The 26,422-nt window shown below is 43.7% G+C and overlaps 1 protein-coding gene across 1 annotated transcript in view; it reads left to right on the top strand.

The window, feature by feature from the left end:
* Positions 1 to 26,422, top strand: part of ARHGEF4 (Rho guanine nucleotide exchange factor 4) — a 100,303-nt gene that overhangs the window by 32,688 nt on the left and 41,193 nt on the right. The window contains 1 exon segment of the mRNA XM_071567023.1: positions 24,119 to 24,258. Within this exon segment, the coding sequence (XP_071423124.1) occupies positions 24,119 to 24,258 (140 nt within the window).

Here is a 26,422-nt window from a genome sequence, read left to right as displayed (position 1 = left end):
CAAGAATGGGAGGTTGCACTAATTGTTGGCTGATAAGTTTGCATTCCAATCCAATATCAGCTAGATTTACAGGGTCATAGGTTCTGGGGATGGATTCCTCTCTGCTTGAGACACAGACTGCCAAACTCGAGGGTTCAGCCACATTTCATGTTCAGCTGCAATGTAAAGCAGATCTTTGCATCTGCCAACATAACATGGCATTAACTGTGCCATACATGTTACAGGCTCCATAAAGTAACAAGGGTTGATCTCCTTTGTTTTGGATTTCCTCAGTGTGTGTATGCTATTGAAGGAAACCCTTCTCTTTGTTCTCACTCCCATGCTGCTCCTAAGAGGAATGTTTTTATAGCTGGGATACTGAAGATCTGAAGCAGTGTCAGAAAATTGGAAAGCACAGGGTAAGAATCATCCTAACCTCAGTTATGGCCTCAGCCTGAAGTTATTTGCTGTCAAATGCTCGCTGCAGTTTCTGGTTTTAAGGCTCTAGCCTGGCCCTTTGGTTTGCAGGAGGCTCCTTTCAGCAGCAGGCAGGGCGGTGTCTCCGGATGTGTGCAATAAAGATACACATCCACAACAGGTATAAGGTTTCTGGTTTATATACACCAAGGATTGCCACAGGAAAAACAGTTTGTTAAGTTGTCTTGGAGTCTTCTGCTGTGAGCCCAAATATTTGCACGTCTAAAGTGAGGCAGCTTCAAGACAGGCTTTCTAAGATAAATTGTGAGTTTCTTCCATTGCCTCCTCTTCCCAAAAAACCCCCACAGCTGAGACTTACAATCTGGTTTAATCTATTTCTTCTGCATGAGGATAATCAAGTCTTTTAAAGTAAAACCTCCACACTTTTCTGTGACTCCAAACTTGAATCTTTTCACAGTCTCTTGATGCATTTACTGAGTCTAGAAAAGGCTTCTCCAGAATTACTTTTTCTCTTTTATGTTTTGTTTTCCTGGTTCATGCAAAGTTACCTGAAGAGCAGGGAAATGGGTCCATATATTATACTCGGGGGTACTGAAAGCATTTTGAGTTCCCACACAGTCCATATGCAGCTGAGCACAGGATCACCAGGCCACAGAGTGCCAGTCACAGCTGGTGCAAGTCTGGTGCTTGCTCAGCATCTGTGATGCCTCTGGGATGGAGGGATTGGAAAACTGGGAAGTATGAAATTCCAACTTTGAGAGCTTTCTGTGGGTTTGGGTGGAGAGAGGACTTCTTGCCAGCAGGAGTCCATGAGAACAAAAACATCCTGGCCTGCTGCAAGCAAACAGCACGCTGGGTGCATTAGGAAGCGTGTGATGCATGTCTTGAACGTGACTGCTGGCAAGGCACTTTATTCCCCAGCAGAATCAGAGGAGTGTCCCAGGATGAGTATGGGTTGAAGGAATCACTGAATTACAGAGAGCTGATTCTGTGGATATTTTGAAGCACAGGAGTGTGTTGTTCTGCCATCCCACAACTTGATTTGGGGTATTGTCTTTTTCCCTGCTATTTTCTTTCTCCATTGTAATTACTGCTGGGAATGTGATCCAGGCTTGCTGGTTTTGGTGTCATGCCCATCTCCTGTGCAGATAGTGGTGCAGTCAGGCTGCTGCTTAAGGAGAAAGCAAAGTTGAGGTGTGCACAGCAATGGAAGGACCATCAAATGCTCCAAATGCAACTTTTGCTTCGTTTTTGCAAAGCATAAATTCAGGGGTTTGCTGCACTCTTTCCTTTGGGCAAACCACATGCATGGCCATTCCCTCACAAGGGCTTCCTTTTGCAGCTTGAAAAAGTGCAGCCAAAATAGTGAATTGCAAAATAGTGAATAGTCCATTGCAAATGTTGTGTTGCAGTGGCAAGAGAGTCCTGCCAACCCACAGCCTCATCCCAGCCTATGCAGTGCAGGCAAGTCTGGCTTCAGAGCACAACTCCCTACGTGGTTGGGCCGTACAACATGAATGTGAGTGCCACTGCTGACCTGCTGCTGACCTGATCAGACAATAACCAGATCAATAATAATGTAATCCTTCTGGCCAGACTTCTTGCACAGTTGCCTTTTCATTTAATCTATAGCAATAAAGTCAAGTCTTTGCTTAGGTATTTTTATTAATAGTTTTACAAGCAGTAAAAGAGTAGCCTTGGGCAAGTCTTTGTTATCTGCATGTCTCAGGACATTATAATCTGAAAGGATGCTGTCATGGCTGATAGCAGTTGTATAAGATGATTACAAAACCAAGGGAGCTTTCAGGCCTGTTTACAAAAGCCATGATATTGTGTCTTCCTCCCAGTGGTAAGAGCTCCAGGAGCTATTCTACCTACTGGGGAGTGCAGCAGAGGCATGGGCAGAAATTCATGTTTAGTCCTGTCTGAGTGTGTTTGTAGGTAGTGGCATAGGTGAGTTAGCAGTGCAGCAAAACCCACAAAAGTAAGAATGAGATCTTGCTTCATTTTCAGTGCTTTTACCAGCAAATGGCTTTGTCTGTCTCTGCTTCCTACTGTCAGCCTTGTATGGCAGCTTGTTCCCTTGTGTACTCCCACCTAGCAGAGGGTCCGTGTCCTTAAATTGCCTGGCAGAGTGGTGGTGTGATAAGTCTCCCTAGATGGTAGTAACACAAGGAGCTATTCAAAGCTTTTTGGGGAAAAAAAAATCCTGTTACAGTTTTGGAACATGCTCATACTGAGTAACTTGTGCAGCAAAAAGGAATTGTATTCTTGGAGTAAGTGGACAGCAAAATTGTTTCCAAGGGCAGATCATAGACCATGACTATGTGACTTCTGTAGAGCTTTGTTTTAATGACAACATATTCCTATATATAAAGGACATACATTGAGGTAAATTCATTGCCCTTGGCACCAGCATCTGAGAGGTTATTGCATGTTCATGTAACCAGGCAGGCACAACAATAATTTTTATCTTGAGTTGGCCTGTAAGCAGCTTTGGGATTATATTGCAAAAAGCCCTGTGATGCCTGGATTTTAAGCATTTGAATTAAACCCCAACAATTCCAGGAAGCATCTGAGTTCTTGTCCTGATGATCACTTGTCTTTCTCCTCACTAAAGACTGCATGGAAGAGAGCAAAGCTGCAGTTATGGCCTGAATAGTATGAACAACTAGAGGATTAAATTATTTTTAAAATTGGTCTGCAGCTTGAGCACCCTTTTCTGGCACAAACTCGTGTTATTTCAAAGCACCACTTGCAGAAAACTGTGAACTACCACCTCTTTCGAGCTCCCAGTCCCCGCTTCCTGTGCTTGATTGTAAGGCTATGCTGGAAAATGGAGTAAAGTTTAGGACACAGGGCAGAAGAGGGCAGCTGAGGTCGTGTTTCCAGCAGCTGGGGCTGGCAGGCAGGCTGGACTTCACTCCTGACTGTACTGTAGCACAGTATGAATTGGGATCCACTTACCTGGATTGCTGAGCTCATACTCACTTGTGACATGTCACTGCTTTAGAAGGCACAACTGCAGAGAGGTTTGACATACTAAGGTGAGCAAAGGATTCACAGTTTAGCCTTTGATACTCGGTTTTGGTTTGTTGTGGGCCCTGTTTTACCAGAACTTTAAATGAAATTTGGTATTTCTTTCCTGGAAAGATGTCTAGAAAGCTCCCTTCTACCTGTCAAAACCAAGCACTGTGAAAGACTTCCAAGGCAGTTACACATGAGCAGATATGTCTGTGTGAGTTAGATCCTCATAGCCAGGTTGTGGCAGGTCCCTGTCACAACCTGGCTAATCAGCCTGGCTGAAGCAGTGAATTGATGTATCCATGCTCCTTCTGGACCTAGGTCATTTTGGGCTATTGGTATTGATCCTTCCAGTCTTGAATTAAAATTTTAAAATTACCATGTTCTTCCCATGCTGTACTGCAAGATGAGCCACTCCCTCAAATGAAGAGTTTCACTCCTGACCCCACAGACCACAAGATATCAGGTGGGATACAACCCAGAAAGCTGCTGCGTTTGCTGCCTGGGTGCCCTGCCCACCCTAGGATTTAGGAGAGCATGAAAATGTTGGACTCTTAGCTGGTCCTAATTAGCAGCATCAGCTGAGTGGTTCCTATTGCAGTGGCTTTGGGCCCTTGGATTCTCTGGTCTCCACAGCACAGGCATGGAACTGTCAGAACAAAATCAACAGGCAGGTTTACTGAGAGATTAAAATAAAACCTGCAAATTGGCCAGAGCAATTTCCTGATGGTGCTTGAGGTGAGGCTGGAAGTCATGCTCCAACTGCTCTCAGGACAGTGGGCTGGTGAGCAGCCACAGCTAATTGGAGCAGGACAGCATTTCCCAGGGCAGCTGTTCTGTCCTTGTTTGAACAGATGGAAACCACTCAGAGCAAACCCTGCTGGTCAAAGTCGTTCAGAATCCAGTGAGAGCGGTTGGCTTGAGAGCCTGTTGTTCTGCTCCCTCCGACTGAGCTGCTCCCTGTTCCCCTTGGCTGGAGTCAGGCAGTGTGGGAGTATTCTGCTCAGCAGGAATGCCTGCCCTGAGCATTCCTCCCTCCCCGCTGTGCCCCAGTGATGCTGCACTGCAGCAGACTGCCCTAATCCCCTTCTTCCCATGTCCTCTTCCCTCTGGGGCTGGGGGAGCCAGCATGTACCAAGCCCTCCTGGGCAGCTCCCCCGACCTCAGCCTCTGCTGCAGTTTAACCCAGGGCATTAATGCTCCTGTGGTGGGATTTGACAGCGCTCCTGTTTATCTAGAGGGGGACCTTTCACCAACACAAATATCTGATATTTTGTTGCTGGTGACTGAGGCAATTAAAAGTTAAATGTCACACAGCAGTGTAGACTGCACTTTCCCAGTGGAAATATTGCATGGTGATTTGGTGGCAGCAGTTAATTAGCTTGGGCAAATGATCTCTTGCTGTGGATGTTTATCAGTGCAATCACATAGTTAGGCTAACTGGGTAGGAAAAAGGGAAGGGAAGACTGCCCTTTTGCATTAGGCAGAGCAGATCGAGTGGTGTGACTCTTGCAAGACAGGGACCTGGCTCTGTGCTTTTTTCCTCAGTTCTTTGCTAAACAAAATGCTCAGCGGCAAGACTGTCTGCTGAAGGTCACTGAGCTGCACACAACAAGAACTGACAGGTCTCTTTCCAGGATCTGACTGAGCTGCAGTAAATAAGTGAAAATGAGAGACATCCAGGTTCAGCAGAGCTCTCAGGAGGGGTGTTGAGAGTTCAGGCCCAAGTGGGTACCAGAGACTGTGCTTTCTGTGCTGTGCACATCCAGAGGCACAGTAAGAGGTTTTCCAAATCAGAACATGATGGTGCCAGGACATGTGCTGGTTTATAGAGCAGGTGTGTTACTGTCTGGCACCTTTCTCAAGGAATAGCACTGAACTTCTGTGAAGAGAGCAACAGCTGCTGGTGTCCAGAAACACAGTGCCCTGAATTTAACTAAGTTGGAGTGAGTTCACAGCAGATAGGTTCTCATTGCCCACTCTAGTCTAAAACACACTACATCAATCTTCTGTGTAATTTAAAATAAAGCTGACCTGAACTCCTAACACTGTCATTTGAATGTGCTTAGCTTTAAGTATGAAACTGTGTGTAGGCTGAGTTGTTAAGTGTATGCGTAGTGGCTTAAAGGAAATATAGTGCATATTTTGGGGGGCCACAATAAGAGTGCTGTGGGATGAGCTGGAGAGGAGCCAGAGGGAAGTAACGAGAGTAATCTGAGGAACGTGATCAACAGAAGTTTGGGTAATGTTAGGGGTGTGCAGTAGAGGAGAATAGAGGAATACATGAATCTTGAAATGCCTAAAAGCACTCTTGTGATGGGAATAATTTGTTTCTTATGTGGTGGGGAGAGCTGGGGAGTAGATGGGGCTGGGAAATCTGTGGGAAGTAACTCAGGATACATGGATATAAGGAGAAGACCTGGGAAAAGATTATCTAGAGAGATTGAAGCCTCAATCAGTGAAGGTCTTTAGCAGGAGGTCGGGGAAGCCTTTCTCAAAAACTCCTATGGCTGTTGATTCAGCTTTGGAGTAGATGGATTGTCAAGAGGGCTTTGTGAGTGCCCATTCCGGTCTTACCTTCTGAAGACAAGGTCAGAATGAACACTGGGCCACCACCTACACTTAGAGATGCAATTCAAGTAATCAGCTTCAGTGATCTTATTGCACAGTAAATAAATTTAGTTACATTCCAATATATTCCTGTACTCTTGGAAAAAGTTGGATTAAATAACTTCTGCACAGTTAGGAGCACAGCTATGTTTTCAATATATTTATTTCCTGCTTTCTTCTTATGTATTTGAAAGCATTTTATGTGTTTGTAAAGGATGAAGTTGGCTTTACAGGCACTTCCCTTTCCACCTTCAGTGGCATGTTGTGTAGATGCTTGAGTTGTGACTATTTGTAGACTTAGTAGGGTACCTGGATGGTCCCACAGATAATTCAAACTATGTGAGTCATGTATGCAGGAAGTACCAGATAAAGTTTGGTTTCTAGGCAGCATAGTACCCTCCTCTTGAAGAACTTATTTATAGTGAGCCTCCTTTCTGATCCAAAAATGAACAAAACCCTTAAGTCGTGACTAATTTAGATATGATGGTGTTTAACTTTTTTACTGACATCATCAGTGGGGCACAGAATCCAGAGGCCAAACGTTATCAGGGGATGTTATCAGCAGGAGTGTGCTGCTCAGCAGTTAATGGTATGTGCAGTTTGGGGGGTTGTCCCACTCACTGTAGTCCAGCAATGCTGTGCTATGTCTGTGTTTTCTTGCCTTCCTGACCTCATTCTTTCTCTAACACAGGTCAGCAACTACTAAAAATGGTATTGCACACCCCTGGGAATGAGAGCTCTGGATTGTGCTGTGATGCCTCCAGGGCCATCTCCATGTTGTTGTTATCCCTAAGTAGCTGCATTCAGCTGCACACTTGGGCATCTTACAGCAGGGACATAACTGGGGAAGGTTGAAGGAGAAGTAAATCAGATCTGTACCAAGAGAAAATTAAAGCAGACTCTCAACATCTCTCTCACTAGAACTCACCATAAGATTTTTGTGGGGCCTGGGAATATAATTTACAAGTTGTTCTCTCAAGCCAAAATTTGCCTCTTGCTTCTCACTGCATAAATGCAATCCATTAGTCAGAGACTTAAGAGGCTTGTTCCAGTACCTGAATTGTTTCACACTGTTTCTGGAACATACTTATGTGGCTTCACATGTTGTTTCTAAGGCCCAAATCTTCTCTTATTTCTATGGTGGAGATTAATAAATATTAGGTTGAGTGACAGCAAGAAGGAACCTGCCCTCCTGCAGCATATTAATTGTGTTTGTGGGGCTGGGGATGTGTCCCTCTTCCTGGAGCGAGGGTAGGAAAACAGGCAGAGTGTCTTGCTGGCAGCAACCTGTAGAATCCTACAGATGATGTAAGGGTAAAGAGCAAGTGGATTTGGTCAAAGATCCTGCCTCCCCTGCATTTTACCCAGTGTTTCTGAGAAAGAAAGGTTGTGGATTAGGAGGAATTCTAGAATATCCTGAGTTCAGATACAGTGTTTGTGCTTTAGGAGTTGGGGTTTTTTTCTTAGTAAATTGAGTAAATGGAATAGAAAGATGAGGAATGGCACACTCAAAAGTTTGTACTGTGCTGCACTGCACTAAGGATTTATTCAGAAAATATTCTGCCCTGGCAGTATGTTGGGTCCTTCCTTAACAAAGGGAAAAAGAACCTTGAATCATGGGGTATTACAGAGGGAGGATCATGGACAGAGAGGGGTATAGGCTGAGTACACATTTTAAAGCTCCTTCATAAAAGTAGAAGAGAATTTTCTGTTTGTTGATGTGCTTTAATATGGGAAAGGAAAATGATGTAAGTGTAGTGATTTGGAGTAAACCAGTACTGTGATAATTGGGGCTTTCTGTTTGGTTGTCCCCCTATTTAGCTTGTCTTGCTCTGCTTTTTCCACATCACACGGAGAAAAGTGAGATTACTTTAGTGTGTGGGTAATAACAGCATCACTCACTGATGCTGGAAGTGTAAATTAGTAACTGTAGGGAAAAATGTTTTGTATCACTGGTCTTCTTTGGACAAGGTAGATGTTCATGGTACAAAGCAGCTTGCACCCTCCCTCCCTTTGCTTGCTAATATTCCATAAAGCTGCTGCCACTCCCTTTCTGCTGGAAGACAAGGTGCTCAGCTGTGAGCCCCCCTAGAGCAGTCCTGCAAGCTTCCTTCTCTTGCTGCTGACTCCTGGTGTGATCTCACCTTTGTGCTGCCTCAGGGACAGTGTCTGCTCTGGACTCTCCTTGCACACTGTATAATATTGGGGTTGTTGTCTTTTCAGCTGTGGAAATACCTGGAATTTTAATGTGATAATTTTTTTGCCTGAAACTCCTATTTCCAGGTAATCAATTCCGTGACAGCGATGATGTTGATTTTTGTGCCTAGCAAAATATTGACAGGAGACTGAATTAGATGCAAATTTTTCTTTTTCCTGCAGTTGTTTTCCAAAGGGAGATCTAATTGTGATTATTTGGAGGAACAGAGTGAATTCACAGTTGATGAAGTAGCATCAGTTGTGGTGAGATTGAGTTCACACTGTTTCCACTCCCCAAAAGGGAGAGGAAAGTAGCTGTGAAGCCAAGAAGCCATCCTCACCCAGACCAAACTCTCCCCTGGGGTTGGCAGATCCCACTGGCTCTAGCAATAGCCAGGGCAGGGAGAATCAAACATGTTCCAGGCCCCAGCACTGTCACCAGGAGCATGGGAGCCTTTTCCTTGCCATTTCCAGGTCAGTTCTTCAGCTGCCATCATTTTGGAACTGAAAAAATCTACCAATTTCTTCATCAACCTCAGCCTCTTCTGCCAGCCCCAGAACCCCTTGCTCAAAACAGTAACATCTTGATAATGTGCTTCTCTGCCTCCCAAAAGGCTGGATTAAACTGAAGCTGGCTAAAAAATGATGCTGAACATTTAGTGGTGGAGCCATTGGAACTGTGATGATCCATGACCACAGTATTTGGGTGCCAGAAGTTTCTGGATTTCAGTTGTAGTACCAAAGCCCACTCTGAAGTGACAACTCACACCTTTGGTGATCTCAACCACTGCAGAATGTGATGAGAAATGATGGGGACAAGTGAAAAATTCACGTGTTGTGTCTACAATATTGGTTTCACTGCAGCCAACATCAAAGGATGCTATTTTGTTGCTTTAGACTCAGAGTACTAATTAGAAGGGAGGTACTAATTATACTTTTCATCATCTTTCTGCTACTACCTTTTTTGGCTGTGAATTCATCTGTTCTTTTTGTCCCTCCCATCTAGTTTCAATCTGTTCACCATTAAGAGATATGTGCATACAGAGAGCAATTTTTTTCACCTCTCAGAGAGCTCTCTAAGCTTTATCAGACTGGAAATGCCACACTGTGTTGAAACCCAGCAAGTGCCCTCGTGCCTGTTCTGATTGTTTTGCTGTTGACATTTTTGAGATTATGCAATGAAGGCTCTGTGCAGTTTCTTGTAGAGAATCAGCTCAAACCTTTAAGGTTACTGTGAGGTTAGTAATGAAACCCATCCAGCTCAGAAAATGTGCCCTGGGATCGATTGGAGGCAGTGCTGTGTACAGAGCAATTATTCCCAAGAACGACAATTTCCAGTTCAAACAAGCTCAGCCTGTATTTACAGCCAAGGGAGACTGGAGTCAAGGGGATTGTTTAACTTCTGATACACTTTGATGACATTTGCTACGTTTTCAGCAGGAAAGATAAGCAGACGCCAGGAACATGGTCTAGAAATGGCAGTTTCCTGCCCTCAGTAGAATTGCACCTGCTGAGTTCACAAAGGGACTCAAAAGGAGGAAAATGTCCCATTTTCAGAGATTGTCCTTTCCATTTGTGTTTGAAAGGAAAGGAGGCAGACAGAACTGTAACTAATCATGAGGAAACAGGATTGTGAAGAGACTTACATACATCATCTGCATATAGGGCGGTCCCATGTAATGGAGAGCACTCTGGACTCTGAATCCCAAGGACCTGAGTTCGAGTCTCAGTGGGGACCATTCCCTGGCAGTTCAAGCCTCCCTGCCATCCCATCCCGTCACACCTGGGGTGCTCAGCAGGGTCAGCCCTGGTCAGTACCGGGTGCTGTGACAGTCCCGAGGACTTTCCTGTCGCTGTCCAAGCTCACTCGGCTGTGGCAGATGGACCTCAGGACTGAAATGGTGGGGCCAGTTCTGCACACACTGAGCCTCACCTAAACAATCCACTGCACAGGCTGGAAGGGCACGTGGGGAGAGCCCTGCCCAAATCTGCATTCACAAAGTCTGGCCATACATACACACATGTAGAATGGCTCTGCCAGCTGCAGGACAGCTCCTTGGAGAGTCTGCTGTGGTGGGATTGAGAGCTCTACAAGGCTGAGGCCAGTGAAGGTGGAAGGTGATGTGCTACAGGCTGATGTGGGTCCCCATTTCCCTCATCTTTTGGTTTTGTTGAGAAGAAAGAAGGGGAGGGCATAGGATCACCACATTTTGTTGATATAAACAAGCAGCTGATTTGTAAAGATCTGTGAGTTTGCTTTGGGCTAGTTTGTGAGTAGAAGGGGCAGCAGAATGGCTAAAGAGTGTCCTGTGCTGTGGCCCTGTGCAGGACTGCAGTTCCAGCAGTGCTGGCTCTCTCCAGCCAGGGTGAGGGCTGAGGGCTGTTAATCATTTGCCTTCCCAGGCGCTCCCACAGGCGCTGCATTGCGGCATCACCCCCGAAGGGAGGCTGACACGGACGCTGCAGCTCAGTCATGCACTTGGAATGCAGCAGCCAACACCACATGGATGTGCGTGGAATATCCCTCAGTGCTGCACCCAAATGGCCTTCTGGACTGAAAATGCAGCCCAAGTTTTTTCATGAATTTTACGGCACCCTAAACTTCCATGATCCCCAGCACGTGCTACATGCCTCACTCGCTGATTTTAATCACTAGAATAATTCTCTTTTAAAGCTCCTTTAGGATAAATCAACACTCTCACTGCTCCTGAACTCTGGATTTGGAAGAAACTGAGAAGCAGTGTGTCTCCCACAGCTGCTTTTGGGGGAAAATCTGTGCCTGCTGTGGCGAGGCAGTCCATGCTGTGTGTGCCTGCCCTGCTGGGGGTTCCCTCCCATCCTTCTCTCCAGGTCACTCTTTACACATCCCGCAATTGTCAAGTAAAACAAATGGTTTTGGTGCTGGGAGCACTGGTCACTGTCAAAGCAAAGATGGATGGCTTTCCAGGCTGGACAGGCATCTTCTGGGAATTTGTTTTAGAGGTTGGGGTTTTTTTCATATTGGAGGAAGAAATTTATATCTTTTGACAGTAGTCTCCTGGGGGCCTCTTTCCTTTATTGATACTTCAGTGTTGTCCTTTGATGTAATAATCCTGCATTACATAGGCTGTCACTCAGAAATGATGAAGTTGGGCTTCTGGTGCAGGGGAATACCACCAAAGCTGAAAATAGTTATTTAATTCTACAAGATGGAGACAACAGCTATACCTTAACTGAAAGGAAGATGTTCCTGCACAGAACCATTCACAATGAATATGAAAACAAGCCAGGAGCTTGGTTTCACAGAAACGAAATCTAAAGTGACAGATTCTGTGTTTATGTTTTATCCAGCCAACTTAAAATTCAGATATTGCAAGTAGCCTTTTCATTGCAATTTTAAATATACCCCAACCACACCATGCTCTGTAGCAGGTTTCTGTTTGGGGAAAATAATATGTTTATAAATATGGGAGGATTGGTTTTGTTTTCCTTGAAACTTCATTTTAAAATGGAATAAAGATACTAAGACTATGAAACTGCAGGATTTGAGCCAGGAGAATTTGTGTTGCTTTATTCAAAAGATCAAATTTTGATATATGAGAGTAAAGCTCAGGCAAAAACTGGGCTGCAAAATTAGAGAAATCAGCTTGGTTAAATCACAGGGAAAGGAGAAACTGGATGCTTAGGTTGGTCATTGTAAATGAATATGCATCAGGTAAAAGACCTTTGGAAAATAAGGTTAATTAAATATGACTTCTAAATTGGCAAGTTGTTGCTGGAAGAATTCCTTCACCATTTGCTGTAATTCTGAGGCACAGTAATTTTTTAGACACTGAAGGACCAAGTCATTGTGTAAACCACGGCACAACCTCCAGGGTATCTGAGGCTCAGGGTAATCCTGTACACTGAGAACTTTGAGAGCTTGGTGGCAAGGGCCCTGGGTTCCTTGTTTCTCTTCCTTGCCCCTCAGTCAGATCTCCCCAGTGTCACTGGAGTGGTTTGGAAAAGTGGAATATGTTTCTGAAAAAATGGTGAGCCTGGAGTCTGGAACAAGTAATTTTTTTAATTTTTCTTTTTTTTTTTTAGCTGCATTGGAAAAGCTGAGGGCTGGGAAATATCAAATTTATAGTTTCTGTTCAGAAACAAAGTATTTTCCTATCAAAATTGGTGGCATATGGAATCTAAATAAGAATCAGTTATTACATGGAAACAATGACAGTGGCACTGTGAAGTTAAATGTTTTATATTTTGACCAAACACAGGAAAGATCCCATTGGACATGCCTGCCTTTAAGTGAAAGGATTACTGTGCTTTTTTAATAAGCTCAAACAATTCATAAAGAATTGCAGGTTTGTTGACCAGTGCAGTGCATTAGAACAGACAGAGATTTGTTCTGGAAGGGCCAGTCCGTGTTTTAGCCTGGGTTGATTTTACAACCAAGTTACACACTGGTGTCAAATTTGCAAAGATGATTTTGAGTGCTGCTGCCATCTCTAGAGTGTCCTTTTTGTCATGAACCTTAGGGACAGCTGCTGTATGTCCTGGTTCAAAGAAGGATGGACTTGCTTTAGGTCATTTCACTTCTGGAAAGATTTCTTCTTCTCTTACCTTTCTAAGAGGCCTTGTTCAGCTTTTTAGGTAATACTGAGATTATATTGCTGCCTGTGTTAATATACTTTTGCCACTTAAATTTACCATCTCCAGCTGGGGTTGATTTCAACTTTTAAATTAGTCTCCAAAGCTTCCAAAATATTCTGTGTTGTATGCAGTGATCTGTAAGAGGTAGTGTGTCATTTGGAATTCACAGTTCAAAATGCACACTTGGCATCTCAGGCTCACCATTTGCTGAAATGCTGATCTTACCAATTCTGCTGTTCTGGTTTCCTTGTTGAAGCCCACAGTAAACATCCTCAGTAATGAATTGAACTATTAAAGGCACCCTGACCAATATGACCTTGACAGAATGCTTTCTCCTTTCAAAGGGATGATTAATAATGGCTTTGAATTGAGTACTTGATGTATTTCAAGAGGAATAAGGTTTTTCCTTGAAAGAGTTTTCTTGCTGTAGGGTGAGATTGCATCTGACACATCCAGTGAAGATTCAGACCTGGAGCTGAATGTTGTGAAAACACTCTGAATTAAGGTACCTTCTCACACCAGGTCACATTTTATTGACTGTGAAGTCTCCTTTTGTCCCTATGTTATTTGAAGATTTATTGGGATGCATCAATCAATAGGTTCAGTATCTTGAGTGTAATTCTTTCAGTCTGATTTGCAGTAACTGATCCTATTTACACCCTCAGACTCCCAGGGAGCAAATGCTTCACACTGGCCAGCTCTGTTCCTGCTACAGTAAGAACAGCATCAAATGTACAAAGCTGTAAGGGCTGTCCATGAACTCTAAAGCATATTTCACATGGATATTGCCAACCATTCACAATTTCAAGTTACTTTGGTGCAGAGTCTTTCACTTTCACATATATCTCTGGCAGGGAAGTCTGGAGTCCCTGAGGAGGGCTGACTGGTGTGGGGACTGCAGCTGGCCCTGGTGTGAAGCACACCCCAGCCAAGCAGTGAGGGCACGAGACTCCCATCCGGGTCACTCCTGTGCTCCAGCCTTCTTTTGTTGGTTTACAAAGCTGCTCTTCCACACAGGTAATGGGCTGCCCAGAGAGGGGGTGGATTCCCCATCCCTGGAGGTTTTTCAACTGAGCTTGGCCGTGGCACTGAGTGCCATGATCTGGTAAATGGACTTGGAGTTGGACCAAGGGTTGGACTTGATGATCTCGGAGGTCTTTTCCAACCCAATTGATTCTATGATTCTATTAAAGCCAATCAGTCCTGGAGTTCAGCAGCAAAGTTTACACCAACGAACTGTAAATATGCACTGTCTCAGTGGGTTTGAAATGTCCACCTTCTCTCTGAGGTTCCTCTAAACTGAGCTGACCTGGTGCCCTCCTGTTCTGCTCCCATCCGAGATGCTCTTGTGTCTTTGTGTATTCACAACAGAAAGACTGGATTACACTTGGCCATGTTCAGCATCTCTGCTGCAGCGTTTTCAGAGCTGATCTCCCAGATCTGTTCTGAATAACACCAAAGAATCTCTCTGATTAACTCAGAGCCTGTTTCTGACTCCTTTGTATAGAATTGCGTGATTCAAACATATGCTGGGAAGAGCCTGATCCTTCAGCTATTGTGGCTGTTGGAGCTAAACAATATTAATCCTTGATTTTCTGTTTTCCCTTCAGAAATATTTGGCAGCTTGATCTCAGGGATTTTCTTAGAACTCAGATTAAAATACAAACTGGGGCAGAGGGATTTCCTAAAGGTAAAGCAGTTTCAGCAGTATTTTTAGTGAAAAGACTGTACCCCAACATGAATCCATAAGATGTGTTGTGTATTACACGAAGACTGGTCATTCAAAATAATGTCAACCAAACAATCTTGCTGCCCCTTGAGACTTACACTTGATAATGCACAAGAGCAATTGAAAGTCTTCTCATGGCATTCATTTTTAATTACTTCTGTGGTCCAAGGTCACAGATATAAGCCACTTGTCAGCCTGGATAGCTTCACAAAGATAAAGACTAGATTTATGGCATTCTGCAGAATTCTGGGAAAAAACAAAGGTCACATTTTTCAAATTTAAGTGTTCCAAGTTAGCCTCTTAAATCCATCTTCAGCCACTCAGATAAACAGCCTGCTCTTCACAAGTGCCAGGCAGTGGCTCTTTGTGCTGACTGTTGTGGAAACAGCCTGTGCCCAGTGGGTCTGTCATTCATCAGCCTGGTTAAACTGGCTTTGGGCTTGCAGGCCTCCTCCAGGCTCTGATGGCAGTTTTGCTCTAACCAAAGGTGGCTGCAATGTCAAGGCATTAAATTATCATGAAAACAATTCTTCATTTTTAATTGTTCAGGTTATAACATGGATCATGCCATTATAAGGAAAACCCCGTCTGTCTTTTTCCATGCAAAGTTGGCATGACCAAGTGCAACATTTTTATAGACTTTTGTGATATGAATTGTTTTACATCCTAGTGACAATTCTTCATAAAAATGATCTTAACCATTCTTTACAACATGGTCTTTTCCAGGCCAGTAGCTAAAGCTTAGTGTATAGTGGAATTTTCTCATTTCTAGACTGTGACTGAAGGCTGAAAAAACTATTTGCTTTTAGGCAACAAAATCTTTAGCAAAGACTTCGCTTCAGAGCTCTTGATCTTTCGAGGGTATGCTTGGATATAAAGATATATTAAAAGCACAGACTCTTCAGAAATACAAATGAACCACAGTTTGCTACATCATGTTTGAATTCTTTCCTTTGTTTAGGAAAGTAACAGGTACAAGAAAGGCGGCTCTGTGAGAGCCCATCATAGCCTGGGTTTCTAACACTATTCTGTGAGTGTTCTTTGGAAGTTGTTTCAGAGATGAAGCAAACATCATGGCTAAATCAATATAATTAGAACAGACAAGGGCAGCCTGAGGTTTGGGACATAACCACACTTGCATTAAAAAAACTCCACTTAAATCTTTGGAAAGTACTGCAGAGGTGGGAGGAATAACAATTCCTGAGAGAATGGGGGAACAGTTTCTGTTCAAGGTCTTCATCTGAGGACTGGTGATGACTAGAAGTATTGATTGTGTCTGAATTGTTTGAGGCTCTTTTCTTTGCTTTCTGGAGTCAAAAAATAAGATTAAAACACAGATATTTTGGGCATGCTTGTGTTGCACCAAGGCTTTGTGTCAGATTAACTCAGATTAAGGAAGGCAGAGCTGTAAGACTCAGTAGCAGTAAGACAGTGTGCCTAAGATAGTGTGGCTCTTTTGTTTACAAGTTTGTGCAAGGAAAAGATGAGAGAAACCCAAAGGTGACCTCTAGGAGTGATGCCACATGTAACTGTGCACTGAAGTAGTGGCACGTTTTGAGATCATGTAGGGAATCTGTGGGAATAATCTTTTAAGAAAAGAATGTGTCTCTTTTTGCCATGTTGCTGATCTTCCAACCTGTGGGATGTGCCTACCAGGTTTTGGAAATCTGGAGCAGATGCTCTCCCAAAAATAAACAGATACAAACAAATAAAGGCCTGAAATGTTATTGACAAAATCTTGTTCAATCCGTGTTTGTCAGGCTTGTCAGCTGCACTAACACTCTTTGATGTTGCTTTTACCTCCTATGTTTGCTGAAGTAGGTGTTGCCCCCTGTAAATAACTATTGTTCTGGTTTCCTGGCTTATTTGCTTGAATTTCCTCAGTTTTTGTTGCACTTCTGGATAAGAATGGGTGGATGTGGACACATGGACATGGTGTTTTCATCTTTGCAGGTGAGCTGGAAGCTCATCCGAGGACACTGCTGATCCCAGGCAGGGTCAGATGAGTTGTTTCCCAACCAGCAGCCTGTCAGCATTTGGGGACACAGCTGTCTGATGAAGGGGCATCTTTGTTGTTGTTGTTTTTATTGGTTTTTCCTTCAAGGGAGCGCAGTTTGGTCTGGGTTTGATTTTTACTTCCAGACGTAGCAGGCACAGGGATAATCACAGAGTTAAATGGACAGGTAAAAATTCAACATGAGTTTGGAATGTCAGTGTTTGTTACATGTTAGAAACAAGGAAAATGGTCATTTCAGTCTTCCACAGAGGAAACGTTCAAAAAATTATGATGGATGGTTTCATCCAGACACCTCCCCACACCCTCCAGCTCCTTTAAATAGCAACCACTCCAATGAATAAAACTATTTGCTGGGGCAGTAAATAACATGCCAGGTATTCCAACCTGTATGTCCTGCCAAGGAGATAGGAAAGAACGTGCCTGGACTCTAGAACGGATTTGTCTGCTAGTTGTGATTGCTACAATTGATTTCATGTTTAGATTGTGATTGGGCTTGAAGCACTGAACTAGAATTGGTCCTCATGTCCAGACATAAAGTAAACAGCAGTTCCAGAGACATTCATCTGAAAAATGAGAGCAAACACGTCAATATGGATGAGTAATCAGACCTGAGCAAATAAACAACAAATATGTGGAGTAGGAGGACGTGCCTGCTTTTTTCCAAGTCAGTAGCTGTGATGGGAACTTGGCCAGTGAATTAATAGTTTGTGTGCAGTATAACAGAGGGATTTTTCAACAAAGGATCAGGCTTTGGATGGGCAGTCCTGTGGATGGGCACTCTGGACTCTGAATCCCAAGCACCTGAGTTCGAGTCTCAGTGGGGACCATCCCCTGGCAGTTCAAGCCTCCCTGCCATCCCATCCCGTCACATCTTGGATGCTCAGCAGGGTCAGCCCTGGTCAGTACCGGGTGCTGTGACAGTCCTGAGGATTTCACTGTCACTGTCCAAGCTCGCTCGGCCGTGGCAGATGGACCTCAGGACTTAAATGGTGGGGCCTGTTCCGCACACGCTGTGCCTCACCTTAAAAAAAAACAAAAACCCCAAAACAATCCACTGCACGGGCTGGAAGGGCACAGCCATGTGGGAAGAGCCCTTCCCAAATCTTTGTTCACCAAGTTTGGCCATACATACATACGTCAGGCTTTGGATCAAAAAAGTATGTTTATGTGAATTCCTACCTGTTTTTCCAATTTCCACTCTTCCTCAAAACTATTTAAATTGCTCCCCCCCCCCCCCCTCTGTAGCATCATCCCCAGGCCAGGTAGGGTCTGGGGCAGCTCTGCCCCGTGTCTGGCAGGGCCGAGCTGCCAGTGGTGACGTGCAAGTGGGAGCTGCAGAGCCATTCATAATCCACGGCTCTCTGCCCCATAATTATCTCTGCTACCCGAGAGAGCTGAGAGCTCCCTTAAGCCTCCCTGCAAGTCATTTAGATTCTAATTGGGATTTAAAAACTCTTGAAACCTGAGTGGGTGGCTCAGTGCATTATTGCTGATGAATGTTACCCTGGGTGATGTGCCCAGCAGACCCACAGAGGACTTGTGCTCAGCTTCCCACTGAAGAGCTGTCCTTTTTGTTTTCCAGAACAGATTTACTCTTTACCTCAGCTAATTAGGAACTGGTTTCATTCACAACAGCAATTCTATTTGTGGCATTATACCAAAATGTTAATTTAATTTTGTTATGTTGAATGCTTTCTCTTCTTAATGCTCCATTAAAATGGAGGAATTGAAGCTGGCTTTCCCCACTTTAATATTTTCTGTCTCTCCTTCCTGGGTTGTGATTTTTTCCTCAGAGTTTCACTTAACACAGTTTCATTACCATCTCATAAATGTCATTGTGAGGACCTTACCTCTCTAGGCTTTGTTTTGAAGGACCATGTCTGTGGTTATTTTTCATTTTGTTGGATTTTTTTCTCCTCATGAAGCTCATCCTAACTGGTCATTGTTCCCTTGTTGCTAATTCCCTGCCAGACTTCCCTCTTCCTGTTAAACTGGCCCACAACCATCAGCAGAATGACGAGAGAGGGTCCATCAGCACAGTAAGAGCTGGAGAATTGCACTGCTGGGGCAGAAGTGGGATGACATCACTCTGATGGATTTTACTGTGGCAGCTGCATAGGGACCTCTGTATATCAAGCATCTGATAAATGAAGCACATAATTGAAAGTAGGACTGATGGAGGCTGCAGCTCTTCTGTGGCAGCTATTTCTAAGGGAGAGGAGGGTTTAGCAATCCAGAATGGGTAAAGAGGAGGGTAGAGGGGTTCTTTTCACACAGCAGTGTAGTCTGGGTTTGGTTCCCCCCACACGCTCCCTTTACTCGTTTATCATCTCCAGTCTCTTGAAGTACTTCCTCCAGCAGCTGCACTGCGCTTTCCTGTGGGCGCTGCACACAACCACAGCAGTCTCTGCTCACTCAGGCAGAGGGGATGATGTTGTTAGCTCTGAATTAATTTGCTCTGTGAGTGTAAATCAGGCTCCTACTGTTATTTTGCTGAATTATTTTAAATGTAAATGCTGCAGAGACAAATGAAATGGGTGGATGTGGTACTGAAAAAACACACTTGAACGACATAATTCAAATACATAAAAGTTTTTCCCCTTGTCAATATAATGTGCTTTTAATAAACTGTGGATGCTCTTGGCTTTTCAAGCTGTCCCTAATCATCAGGGATTCCTATCCCAGCCTTACCCCTAAAAGCTGTAAACTGTTAAGTCAAATACAAACAGATCACCAACATTTTGGGAAAATGCCTCTAGCCCATTTTCCTTCAGTCGTGGGTCACTGTTCAGCTTCTGACCCAGACACACGTCTGGAGCTCCTCGCCAACGGGGAGCTGCTGGGGTTTATTCCAGCTGAGACATAAACCTCTGTGACTTTGAGAGATCTCTGGTAAAGGTCTTTGCTGTGGTGTCCAGTTCCTTTGAGGAAACTGTTCTAGACATTTACTCTGTGCTTCTCCAGTGAGAGGGTGGGATTACTTCTGGGTTTGGTGGTTTTTTTTTTGGTATGATTAGGCGTATGGGGGTCATGGGGGGCTATTTTGTTTTGGTTTTTTATTTTTTTCAACAGCAACAGGTGTTCACTAATTCCTGGCACTTGGAATGTATGAAGCTGGTCCATCCTTTGGGAGAGGAGAGAAGCACAGACTAGGTGACACCAGAACTCTGGACTACAGCAAACACTTGTTTTCTGAGACCTTCAGTAGATCATCTAATCACAACTTCTTTTGGCTTCCCACCAGTCTGATGAAAAACACAAAACCTCTTTATTTTTCCCCTTCCTGCTGTCTCTGTTGGTCATGAGGATCAAGGCTGTCCCAGCGTAGCCCAGATGATTTGTTCTCCAGTGTCAGATTTTATTGTGGCTCCCAAGAGTAAAAATCCCCTTCCAAGCAGCTGCCTTTGAATTATCCCAGCTTAGGTCTAAGCAGGATGCAGCTGCAGGGCACTGGCTGGGCTGGCAATGAGTTGTACAGCCATGGTGTGTCTCTCACTGCAGGCTCAGAGTGCTCTTCTGTGTGAAGCCACAGAACTGGTGACATCTCCAGTGGCCTTCTGATGAGATGGAGAGCTCTGTGACTGTGCTCTTAGAGTTGCTTGGCGTCACCTTTCAGCAAGGTGGGGACACAAGCTGAGCCCTGCCAGGACCCTTCCCACTGCTGCCTGCTTATACCTGCATCCCAAAGCCTGCAGGAAGGTGCAAGGGTGAACCCAAATACCTTCTCCTGGGCCACCTTGATTAAGCTTCATGAAATTTGTATGGACTTGTTCCCTTTTGCTTTTGTGACTGCCCTTGAATGTAGCCTAATTCCTGCCTGCTCAGGCACTTGGACACAGCCCACCTGGGCCAGCTGCTGGTCTCAGTGCCGAGTTCTGGATGAGTTTTGCTGCTTCATATCTTCAAGATATTTCTCCATGGAGTCAGTTCCTGACACCTTATTGTCTGTAAGGGTGCATAAAAATGGGTTCATGTGGCATAAACTATTGCTAGAGTTATTCATCTACTTTTGTACTGTAATGACGTAAATTCTGAGTTTGGGATTGGACTTGGACTTGGATTAATAACAGTACAAAGCAGAGTTTTAATACTTGCACAGAAGGTTGTAGTTCTAAGTGTTGGTGTTGTGCCGTTCCTGTGTATGGGATTTTGTTACCATAGTGAAATCTATCAGGACAGAGGTATAAAATATGGATAAATCTGCTTGAGCTAATTGATGTTTGGCTTTACTTTTTGACAGAACATTGTTCCTTGGTGTTGCCTGATCACCAGGGACAGGTCTGAGGGACATGGAGAGTCCAGACGTGACAGTACCAGTAGATTTCAGTGTTAAACAGAGATGAGCATTTGGTGGGGGCAGGAATGAGGCATCAGGGGCAGCTACTGTGCAGCTTAATAGTAGCCTGTCCACCCAGTGCTGTGCTCCTGAGGAAGCTGATAGACTATTTCAGGAATCTCTGCTAACTTGTCTTTTGAGATTTTTGTATAGTGCTTGCTTCTTTTCTACTTGACCTAGTTTATGCTGTGCATGTTAAGTCAGTACCTATGTTAAAAGCCTTCATTCTCCCACTTCCTGTTGGTTTTCTAGTGCATTGGGTCACCATTCCAGACTCCTGTTTTATTTATTTATTTGTCTGTGGTCATGTCTTCTATGGAAGCTGCTTCAGAGCAAATTCTTATTTTTCACTAATTTAATTCTTCCCCACAGCATTAGTTTGGGAAAATCTGTAATTGCTGTTTCGGGCCATTCTTCCTCAAGGATTGAGAACTTTCTCCTGCCTGTGAATGGTGGGTTTGGTGCAGTGTGTCCATCAGGACTTTTCTGCCAGGAAAACTAATCCTAAATGCAGCAGCAGGTTTTGAGACTGCAGAGAATTGATGAGCTTGGTAAGATCAGAGAAGAAAAACAGATCTCTAGTAAAAGCAAGCACAGCTTTCAAGGCACTTAGCAGAGGTATAGAGCATTTTAAGTAACACAGATAAATATCTCCCTGGAGCTTTTGCTTTTTCATCTAAGCACAGATCAGAGAACAAATAGGAAAATGTGGGGGCAAAAAACAAAAGCTTTAAAAATGTCAATGAACATTTTTCAAGCTGAAAATGACTTTCAGCAGTAAAAATAGCAAAAGAAGCATTAAGCAAAAGTAATGAAGCCATGTGTAAAATAAGGGAAAAGGAGATCAGAAGGCTGCAAAGGAAGTTTTGAATTAAATGACTGCTGACTTCCTTCCTATACATGATTTATTTTTATTTGTTCTTGAAAAACATTTCTAATTTGTTTCTCTTGCTGCACTAACACACTGAAGGTTGTTCATTGCTATCAGACAGATGTTTTTCAGGCAGTGTATGAGCACAAAGTCATACTTTAACAGTCTTTAAAAAAATAAATTTAAGTGCAAACCATGGTAACTCTGCATGAAATTATAATATCAGTGGCATTCCAGCTGGTTTTGATTTTATATTAATGGACTAGGTCTTAGCCCCAGAACTGTTTTATATGCACTCTATACTACTGGCACATATTCAGTACAGAACTTCTGTATAATGAATGATGTGATGTGTCAGAACAAAGCTAGGAGAAAGCTTGATTTTTTTTGTGAAATGTCACTTAAAATTGAATGGTTGGGTAGTTCCACACTTGCACAGAAAATTTTATTTTAATCATAAGCTCGTATGCACTTCTGTGTCCTGAACTGCCATCAACAGTGAGTGGAGTTCCAGGTTTAGACAATGACTCCATCTTTGCTGTGTTGTGTGTATTTATTGAATTCCAAGCATAAACAGGCAAATATTTAGTTTAAAATAATTCACACTCATCATTTTAAATTCAAGTTACTGCACTGACCTAAGAGCTGCTCCACTGAGTTTCCACCTCGCTGTTATTGGAAGCAATCAGGTGGCACAGCCTTAACAAACCATCCCATGTCCTGAAAGCATCAACAAGGGTGAGCTTTGCAGGTCTGGCTGTAACCTCTGGCAGCACTTTATTCTGCATTACTGGGCAGCTTTGCTAAGGAATAAGCTCAGGAATCATTAGGCACTTTTGGGTTTGGCCCACTGGTACAATGAGGCTCATAAGATGCACTTGCACTGTGGAAAGAAATGAGGGCTCAGGAGCAGTTTTGTGTGTCCCCAGACTATGACTGGTGATTTCCCTATCCAAGCACTACCACGTCAAGCTCAAAGGGTTTTTTGACCTTTTCTGCAAGAATTTTGAATGTGACAACATGTGTAACTTGGACAGCAAAGACTGTCCCCAGGAGTGCTGACAGCAATGTCTGTGGTTTTGCTTCATCCAGTTCTACTGCTGTAGCCACATCAAGCCCATTAAACTAAAATTGCCAGTTCTATCAGCTGTTCTCTGTGTCATGTTTCTGTAGGTCCTTGCTCCATGCAGAGACATCTTTGTGAAGGCCCCCTGCTTTGTCATGGAAACTGTTGCTCCAGCAGTTCCTAATCCAGATAAATGTCAGCAAATGTTTTCTTTAATCATGGACATTTTTCAGCTTTTGAGAACAGAAAGTTTATGCTCAGTTACCTATACAGGGATGGGATGAATGATTAGTCTACATGGCACTGAAGGGTATTTGCTAATGCCTTGAGGAGACTTCAGGAAAAATTTCCTGCCTATGAAACAGATGAAGTGCCATTTTCTTCTGTTCAAGGAGTATGAATGCCATAATTTTATTTCTCTCAGGCTTCTACCTATATGTTTCGACTTCAGTGCTTGTTCTAGTTGCAGAGTGTGAACCCTCCATTATCTGTAGCTTGTCTGGGGCTGTGCTGAGCAGAATGGCCCTCCTGTGGTAATAATGGATAATTCTGGAGCAAACACCCTTTAGGCAACATAAAAGATTCTCAAATAAATGCATGGCCAAGGAGGTGAGTATTTTTCCCAAAGGATGGGAGTTGCTTTGGCCTGATAGGATTTGGCAAGTCATAATCACCAAAGTATGAAGTGGCAGACATGAGCTCCTTACCTAGCCAAGCTTCCTGTCAACATGGCAATCTCCTAATGAAATCACATTTGTGCCATCACTGCCCTGCACCTTTTCACAGACTCGCAGACTATTCTGAGTTGGAAGGACCCACAAGGATCATCGAGTCCAACTCTTAAATCAATGGCCCACACAGGGGATTGAACCCATGACCTTGGCATTATTACAACCAAGTTTTAACCAACTGAGCTAATCTCAGGGTCAGCAGAAATCTTCTAACTACGGCCAGACCCGGTTTTCTTATTCTTCTTTGATCTTTTCTTTGTAACATGCATCTGATGAATTTTTTTTTTAATCATATTCTCCAGTCAAGAAAAAGACACAATCATTTATGGCAGCAAAACAGGAACAGAGAAAAATTCTCTGAAAAATGGACATTCACAAGGCTGGACTTGTGCCCTGAAACTACCTATGTAGCTTCCTTGTCTTTTCCCCTCGGTCCCTGATCCCATTGGGGCAGAGCTCTGGGGATCTTGTGCTCCCACCAACGTGTCTGTGTTGCTGTTGCAGTGCTCGCAGACGGGACCCTGGACAAGACGGCTCTGACGGACGATGTGGGCAGCGAGGAGGACCTGTATGAGGATTTCCGGAGCTCCAACCACCGCTATGGCCACTCTGGAGGAGGAGGGGAGCAGCTGGCCATCAACGAGGTACGGTGCTGCTGCTTCCTCACGGGCAGGGGTGGGCACAGCCTGGTCCTTGGTGTGTCCATACGAGAGGTCAACAGCCAGACTGGCAATGGCAAAGGGGATGGGGCTTCCATTTATTGTGGGTACCACTTCCACCAGGGTGCTGTCCCTGAGGGAAAGCAGAGCCACAGGTCCTGAGCTGGTAACTCTCCTCCTGGGGGTTTCTGGATGAGAAGTTTGAAACTGTTAATGAGCAGCCTGGCCAGAGCTGGTGTGACACTTGGAATGTGGGGTACTGAAGGCATAAAGGGAATGCTGAAAAAAATCCCTGGTCCACGTTCTTCTTTACTGACTGGTAAGAAGGGTGCAAAGTGTAACACAGGTTTAGTCTTCACTGCTTCTTCCTGTTCCCCAGTAAATTCACTCTAGGGGTGTGAAAGACTTGCCTTTTTAGTCACTGCTTTTAGCTCTTTTCTTTTATAGTGCTGACAACAATTAACTTGATATCAGCAATTTAAAAATGTGCTCCTTGGTTTAACTGATGTGATGAGCAACACACTAACAGATCTAAGAAAATATTATTTTTTCTTATGCATTAGAACTGGCGATCCCTTACACACAGAATGCTTTCTCAGTGAGGTGAACTTGCACTGGAAGTGGAGCATGTTCACCACATGAATGATCTATTGCACTGCTACACCTTCTTTCTGTTACCTTCGCATGACCTTCACAAGATGAGAAGGCAAGGGTAAAACGTGTTATATTTTCTTGTGGCTAAGCTATAACTGAACTTGTGTGGACTGAGGCTCTGTGTGCATGTTTGATATACCCAGTGATGATGCTCCTGGGGTCTGAAAAAGCTCCAGAAAGCTGCACAGTGAGGATAACAGTTTTTCTTCAAAAACAGCAAAAGCAAATGCTCTTCCAGCTGGTTTCCATCTCTCAGTGCTCAGAATCCCTGCCTGCAGCCCTGGGTGCCTGGGGTAAGGAAGGGAGTTACTTTATTTTCTTCCCCTATTGCTTATAGCCATTGGCAGAGCTTTTTGATTTAACCTTCGCTGTCTTGGACTGTTGTCCCTGTCAAGCAAACATGAGTAGAACACCAGAAAATCTTGAGTTGTTTCCTCCCACACTTTCCTGGTGTGTTTGTGAGAGTGCCAGGCACCACAGGAGTCAGTCCCATCATATGCACTGAGGGGGTGGGAAGAGCATTCTGCTTCCCTCCCATTCAGCTGCTTGACTTGGTAAATCTTCTTCCTCTCTCCCCAAACAGACTGCCCTCTAGATTTTTGTATTGGTTTCTTCTAAAGGAAATTGCAAAATATCTCACTTATTTGAAGAAAATCTTTACAACTCTTTAAAATCAGGGGAAAAATTAAGCTTGTCAGCAGGTCTGTATGTCCATGATGCATGTGGTGGTTTTCTCTTTCATTGTTCATTATTACTGAGAACAATTGTTTTTCTTTCTTTTCTTAGAAGTTCATTTTATTAGAGTAAAATTCCATCACTTCTAATCAGGAAAGCAAATGGATGTGTCCAAAGCAGGTGTAATTTGTATAATCTTTGAAGCATATGTGGGGTTTTGTTGGCCAGTTGACTGAAAGAAAAAAGATTATTTTTGGCTTGTTCCCTAGAATCTTGCCTGCTCAGGAGCCAGCAAACTGTAAGAACAAACAGTACATTATTTACTTTGTCGACTGGTTCCTACGGGTAATTAATCCATCACTTAACTTCAGTGAGCCTTAGCAAAGTGCTGCCCACACAACCTCTTCCCAGAACAAGAGATTACAGTAAAATACAAAATCTCTGCAGTGAAATACTAAATCTGGGAGGCAGAAATTTTACAAGGACAGACATTTTAAGTGTTGGAATTGAAATATCTCAAATAGCTGGTAGTCAGACAGGCTTAACCTCATCTTCCCTACTGGACCAAAAGCTGGATATTGATTAGTCTTTGAGTCTTTTCTGTCGTGCTGGTGAAGATTTCAGTGTTCAGTCATTCACTCTCATCTTACGAGTAGTCTTGTCTTTGTTTTATTGTGTTCCAAGTTGCATTTTATTGGTTGTGGATAAGGAAACTATGGTAACCACATTATTCTTAGCCTTCTTGGAAGAGGCAGCTTTCAAATAACAGAGAAGGCTGAAATACATTTTTAAGGCATTTGGCAGACCAAGTGTTGCATTA

Source organism: Pithys albifrons, chromosome 11 (assembly GCF_047495875.1).
Source record: "Pithys albifrons albifrons isolate INPA30051 chromosome 11, PitAlb_v1, whole genome shotgun sequence".
Classification (NCBI taxonomy): domain Eukaryota; kingdom Metazoa; phylum Chordata; class Aves; order Passeriformes; family Thamnophilidae; genus Pithys; species Pithys albifrons.
Note: the sequence above shows the minus strand (reverse complement) of the source record. Positions and strands in the feature narration are given on the sequence as shown.